The sequence below is a fragment of the Puma concolor genome, chromosome D1, assembly GCF_028749965.1.
Source record: "Puma concolor isolate L17-30 chromosome D1, mPumCon1.1.hap2, whole genome shotgun sequence".
NCBI lineage: Eukaryota > Metazoa > Chordata > Mammalia > Carnivora > Felidae > Puma > Puma concolor.
The window spans coordinates 11,131,164-11,137,928 of record NC_141676.1 but is presented as its reverse complement, the minus strand read 5'-3'; the positions used below and the strand labels follow the sequence as shown (position 1 = coordinate 11,137,928).

The 6,765-nt window shown below is 41.5% G+C and overlaps 1 protein-coding gene across 1 annotated transcript; it reads left to right on the top strand.

The window, feature by feature from the left end:
* Nucleotides 1-3,954: 3,954 nt before the first annotated feature.
* Nucleotides 3,955-6,553, top strand: OOSP1 (oocyte secreted protein 1). The gene is made up of 4 exons (XM_086679324.1): nucleotides 3,955-4,030; nucleotides 5,637-5,773; nucleotides 6,021-6,024; nucleotides 6,063-6,553. Exons 1-4 carry the CDS (start codon nucleotides 3,955-3,957, stop codon nucleotides 6,203-6,205), a joined length of 360 nt encoding a protein of 119 aa, XP_086535450.1. The 3' UTR covers nucleotides 6,206-6,553.
* Nucleotides 6,554-6,765: the final 212 nt, after the last annotated feature.

Here is a 6,765-nt window from a genome sequence, read left to right as displayed (position 1 = left end):
TCCATTTAAATCATTAAAATTTTTTTTTTAATGTTTGTTTATTTGAGAGAGGGACAGAGCATGAGCGGAGGAGGGGCAGAGAGAGAGGGAGACACAGAATCTGGAGCAGGGTCCAGACTCTGAGCTATCAGCACAAAGCCTGGTACAGGGCTCAAACCCACGAACCCACAAGATCATGACCTGAGCTGAAATTGGACGCTCAATCGACTGAGCCACCCAAGTGCCCCTAAATGACATTTTGGAGAGGACAATATTATAGGGACTGAAAACAGATATGTGGTCGCCTGAGGCTGGGTCTCGGAGATCAGCTGACTGCAAAGAGGTATATGAGAACATTTTGGGGTAATGGAAATGTTCAATGTCTTGATTGTTGTGGTGGTGACCTGACTGTATACATTTATCAAGACTTACGGAACTGTAATATAAAAAGAGTGGATTTTATTGTCTGTAAAGTTTGCCTTATTTTTTTTAAATGTTTATCTATTTTTGAGAGTGAGAGTGCGTGAGCAGGGGAGGGACAGAGAGAGGGGGGCAGAGGAACTGAAGTGGGCTCTCTGCTGAGAGCAGAGACCCCAACGCGGGGCTCGAACCCACAAACCGTGAAACCATGACCTGAGCCGAAGTTGGACGCTCAACCGACTGAGCCACCAGGCACTCCAAGTTTGCCTTAATTTTTAAAAAGGAAAAAATAATAGAATTTAAACTGAAAAAGAAAGTTGAGGGTAAGATTTTAGTGTATGATAGAAGATTAAAGAGAGATAATAAAACCAATGCATCAGTCTTTATTGTACTCAGAATAAAACAAATAGCAATATATAGCCATAAGAAGACAATACAGAGGACAACTGGGAAACCTCAAATTGGCCTGTACATTCGATGATCACCCTCAATAAATCTGGAGGTTTCTAGAACCTCAAATACAGTAAGTAAAGAGGGAAAAATCCTATCTTGCATTCCTACTGCCCATACTGACAAAAATTGAAATGTATTTTCATTAAGACACACATTATTGGGACGCCTGGGTGGCTCAGTCGGTTAAGCATCTGACTCTTGATTTCGACTCAGATCATGATCCATGAGATTTAGCCGCTCGTGGGGCTCTGAGTTGAGTGTGGAGCCTGCTTGGGATTCTCTCATTTCCTCCCTCTCTCTCTCTTTACCCGCCCCCCCCGCCTTCCCCCCCACACATGCACTGTCTCAAAATAAAGAAATAATTTCTTTCTTTCTTTTTTTAAAGACATATGTGGATCACCTGTGTGGCTCAGTTGGTTAAGCGTCCAATTTTGGCTCAGGTCATGATCTCACGGTTCATGAGTTCTAGCCTCTCGTGGAACTCTGTGCTGACAGATCATAGCCTGGAGCCTGCTTCGGATTCTGTGTCTCCCTCTCTCTCTACTCCTCCCTTGCTTGCACTCTGTCTGTCTCTCTCTCTCTCAAAATAAATAAATAAATAAACAAACCTTAAAAATAAAAAAAGACACGTTATTAAAGCTTTTCGGTACTTAAAATGTAGTTTGCAATGTTTTTTTTTTAAGTACTTAAAGATTTTTCAGGAATTGGGAGTTTATTGAAAAAGAAAAAAAAAAAAAGGATCACGAAAGCCTGAAGATAGATGCTCATGAGTCGAAAGAAGACAAATAATCCAGAGATAGAGATGATCCTGTTTTCAATGCCTTCATCCTTACCCTGAAAGCACTGCTCTCCTAGAGATATAATCAGGTAATTTAAAGATTTAAACCAGCTGTTCCTTAATCAGCTTGCTAACAAGTTGCTAACAGTTGTAGTTTTGCAGATTGGCAGGGATGGGGGCTAAGATGCTGTTACTGAAGGGCGCCTGGCCGTCTTAGGTGGAAGGGCATGCAACTATTGACCTCAGGGTCATGAGTTCAAGCCTCGTGCGGGGCATAGAGATTACTTAACTGGAGACACTGTGATGCCCATCTGTGTCCAAGGCTTGATCTTCTCTTGGACCTCCCTTTAGTACTGCCCACCTAGCTGGCAATTCTATGAAATGATGTTTTAATGTTTTTTTCTAATACACACAAAATGTTAAAAGCACAATATTAACATTAATATATATTTGTGTCTATATTCAATTGGAACATAACTATTTGGTAAACTCTTAAGTAGAAAAAATGTTAATTACTTCTATTTCTTTTTTACTGCTTGCTTCACCCCCAACCCCACCCCAACCCCCAATCTATTATTAGGTACCAGGTTTGCCAAGTTATAGAAACGCAAAAATACGTGGAAATAGTCCTTGCCCTTGAAGATCTCGTCCTTTAGTGGCCTTTACTTTTAGAACAGTCTGTGAACGTAGCAGGTAAAAATCCAGGTAATATCGGGGACACCTGGGTGGCTTGGTCGTTAAGCATCTGACTTCAGTTCAGGTCATGATCTCACAGTTTGTGAGTTTGAGCCCCACACTGGGTGAACTTGAGCCCCGCTTCAGGTGAGCTCGTGTCCCTTTGGGTAAACACAAGGCTTGCTTTGGGTGAGCCCCACTTCTCTTTCTCTCTCCCTGCCCCTCCTGGGATTCTCTCTCTGCTTCTTGCTCGCTTGTGCCCTCTCGAAAGAAAGAAAGAAAGAAAGAAAGAAAGAAAGAAAGAAAGAAAGAAAGAAAGAAAAGAAAGATCCAGGTAATATCAAGGAATGGTATTAGATGCAAGTTAAGTGCATCTATCTAATCATTTCTAATTTCTGTAAGCTTCTGCTCCTTCTGTACTAATTAAAAAGAGCACAAGCCCTCTGAAGTCTAGAACTGGTGATCTGAAGACAAAAAGCAGGATGCTTTGGAACCAAACATTCCTTCAGGCTGCTTTTCCCAGTGAGATTTTGAATTTCCATTTTTTAGTTGCATCTTTTGTCTTGAAGAAAGGAATCTAAATTCTGTATAAAGTATTTTTAGGTCTTGCTAAAAATGATTTACAGACCAGCATCCCTGGGATTATTTGAGAGTTAGTTAGAAATGCGGAATTTCAGCCCCCACCCCAGCCCTTCTGAATCAGAATAGGTGTTATAACAAGGTGGCCGGGTGATGTGTCTGTTCCTTCAAGCTTGGGGAATGCTGCTAATGGGTCCCGACTCAGCATGTGCTCTGAAGGCAAACACTTTAGGGCAGTGATTCTCAAAGTGCGGTCCCTGGACAGTCAGTATTAAGCATCACTTGGGAGTTCATTAGAAATGCAGAGTCTTGAGGTCTCCTTACTGAATCAGGAGATTGGCTGGGGCTCAGCTCTTGGTGCTGAGTGGCAGGGAGCTCTCAGGTGATTGTGATGTCGGTCAAGTTTGAGAGCCACTGCTTAGAGGTTGGATGGTAGAATAAGATGAAAGCAGGAGAAATTGGTTTTGTAACCCCTCAGTTCTCAGGGCTTTGTTTTTTCTGGTGCACAGGACAATTGAATTCTCTTACACTTTTATTATTATTATTATTATTGTTGTTGTTGTTGTTATTTTATTATTGTTATTTTACTGCTCAGACACGGAGATGGGTGTTACAGGATAGTAGAGAGTTTTACGAAAATAAACCTTAGTGCATAAAAATAACTCCATATATGATGACCGAGACTCTAAAGCGAATGAACTAGAACCTCCTATTGATTTTTGAATCCTATCTAAAAGGCCTGCCTCCTTCACTGTACGATTCTACCCCAATAGCGAGTTACATTCCAATTTGTGTGTGAGTTTCCTGAGCACTTTTGTAGACCCACAAAATGCACTGTTCCAGGGGGAAGAGTCAAATGCACATGGTGCTTTACCATTGCTCATGTTTTTGGGTATTTGAATAAAAAGTGTTAAGTTTTAGACAATGAAATAAAAATGGCATGTGTGTGCTGTTAAAGTTGGTGGTTAATTATTCGCACTTGAGTGTGCTCTGGTTATTTTGGCATCTAAAGCTGCCTCTCTTCCCAGTTTCTTGTTTCGTGAGTGGGATTTGGTTTCCGGTGTGGGCTGATGAAAACGTTCCTGGGATTGAGAAGCCTCCTTCTCCTTTTTTGTATGATATGGACTTATGTTGGGGATTGGTCAGGTATAACATAGGACATGGAGAATCAGAGATTCTTAATAGATGCTGACAGAAGAGGCTTTAGCTGTGGCTTTTGGATTATTCAAAGTTTTCATCGCGTCGAATCCTAGCAAAACTAAGGATACATACGGTGGGAGTTTCTTTTGGATGCCTGATCTCGGTCCAGTACCACCTCTAGTACTGGGGCTGGAGAATGTGCCCAAACTTGGTTTCTTTTCTTGCCCAACTTCCCTTCTCTTCTGAACCCTTTAAGACCATGTCATGTTCTTGGGGCTCGAGTATGTGGAGTGTTTTTTTTTTTTTTTTTAAGTTTATTTATTTATTTTGAAAGATACAGAGACAGTGTGAGTAGGGTAGGGGCAGAGAGAGAGAGAGAGAGAGAGAGAGAGAGAGAATCCCAAGCAGGCTCTGCAATGTCAGTGCAGAGCCCGATGCAGGGCTCGAACTCACAGTGAGATCATGACCTGAGCCGAAACCGAGAGTCAGATGCTTAACCGACTGAGCCACTCCTAGGCATGGAGTGGGTTTAATATAAAATAAAAAAATGTGACTTGGCATATAAGAAGACTTCCATGAGTGGAGGCTGGACCTCAGGACTCTGTGGAGTGTGACCTATAGAAAGGAAGCTTTATCAGGGGCTCAGCTGGTCCTCTATCCTGGTCTTCACACACCCATTGTGTTTGAGAGGCAGGATTTAGCTCTTTGGGTCTGGGGTGACCCACCATCTGGGTTTTCTTGATGTTTTTCTTGTTGTAGTGCTGAAATTGTCTCCTGACTTGGACAAACTGGGAGGCTGGTTGCCCTAAATATAAACTTTGGCCGTTCAGTTTCTGATGCTGAAATTTCAGAGTCGCAGTAAGGATTTGTGCTCTCATTAAGCTACTTGTTTGAGAAGACCACCCAGATCTGATGTGTGAACACTTGTAATCTTTTTTTTTTTTTTTTTTTTTTTAAATTTTTTTTTTCAACATTTATTTATTTTTGGGACAGAGAGAGAGACAGAGCATGAATGGGGGAGGGGCAGAGAGAGAGGGAGACACAGAATCGGAAACAGGCTCCAGGCTCTGAGCCATCAGCCCAGAGCCTGACGCGGGGCTCGAACTCACGGACCGTGAGATCGTGACCTGGCTGAAGTCGGACGCTTAACCGACTGCGCCACCCAGGCGCCCCTGAACACTTGTAATCTTAAGTGCATTCATTATGCTTTTGGTTTCTTTCGTTTATTTAGTAAATACTTAAAACAATTATAGGGAATTATATACATATTTATTGACTCACTTTCCAGCTTTTTTAAGTCCATAATAACTTGCTAGATTTGCTTAAATTTTCTTTTCTTTTTTCCATTAAAAATTTTCTTTTAATGTTTATTTTGGGGGGGAGAGAGAGAGATAGAAAGAGAGAGAGAGAGAGAGAGAGAGAGAGAGAGAGAAAATGAGTGGGGAAGGGGCAGAGAGAGAGGGAGACACAGAATCTGAAGCAGACTCCAGGCTCTGAGCTGTCAGCACAGAGCCGAACGTGAGATGATCTCTTCATTTCTGTCATGCTAAAATTTTGAGCTGATCTATGTAATAGTAATACCAACAAAAAGTTTCTCTTTTCTACTTCATAGCTGTGCAAGTATACTGCGCCAACTTTTGGTTCTATGCCAAGATTAAACCCATGATATTTCACAATATGTATATGAACCCCGATAAAACATTGTTGGGAGACGACTGCCTTGTAACTCACACTTGGCTGCAGGATATTGTAGCAGGATTCTCACACAGACAGTCGTGACACCCAGGCTTTTCTTTCCAGGAAGCAACTTTATTCCTGCCGGCACCGCTCAGTTGGGTTCGTACCTGAAGAACTGAACCCTGAATGCCACACGGCATAATTTTTTATATATTTTCTGCTTCTTTCTCTCCCATATATGGTAACACACAAACGTGCAGTCTGATTAAGGGGTCTCGTGTTACAAGGTCTTGAGGGATGTTGTCACATATGCGTATAGCCAGGTTGGCTTGAGATTTTTGTTTTGTTTTTCTTTCCTTAGGGAGGGGACCCTACCACAATATTTACTATGAATTTTTCTACCATCCTCATGGCTGTGGCATCATAACCAAAGAGGAATGGCTTTTACTTAAAACCCGAGTATCTTATGGGTCCTCAACAGCCCCACAAACCAGAGGTCATTAAGTTTCTATTCGTGGTATGTCTAGATTGATTTCTCTGATAGTCACATTCGGGATAGAGGAAATTAAGGAAGGAGATGCTAAATACTTTTTGTTGTTGATGTTGGGCTGTAGGTGTGAACTCTAATATGTTCCTCTTAGATAAAAACTCAGACAGAGCATGTCAGGAAGTTGACAGGGTTGAGAGGAGAAAAGCATTTTCCATGCATTACAAGTTTGTCAGGCAGCCTCCAGAAATAGTGATACATTACAATTCATGAAGTAGTTTAGCCAAGTGCAATCATAAGAAGGGAGTAACACTAGGCAAGCATCAGAAGACTTTTCAAAGTAAGTGTTTAATGCTTTACCTGCCTCGAGCCCCATTCACCAGAGATCTTGGTGTGCCGTATCTGGCACACTGACAGATCAATGACGCAAATCACTGCTAAAAACATAATTGGGATATTGACTTAATTAAAAATTTTAACATCCAGTGAAACTATACCATAACATTACTTATTTTGTTTGCTATTCCAAATGAAATGTGAAGAAAAGTAATAGAACTTTGTCTGGTCTAGTTGAATG

Coding starts and splice junctions, on each gene's coding strand:
- OOSP1 (XM_086679324.1), top strand. CDS start 3,955: ATGAAAACGTTCCTGGGATTGAGAAGCCTCCTTCTCCTTTTTTGTATG. Junction 4,031..5,636: donor TTATGTTGGGGATTGGTCAG/GTATAACATAGG, acceptor TCTACTTCATAG/CTGTGCAAGTATACTGCGCC.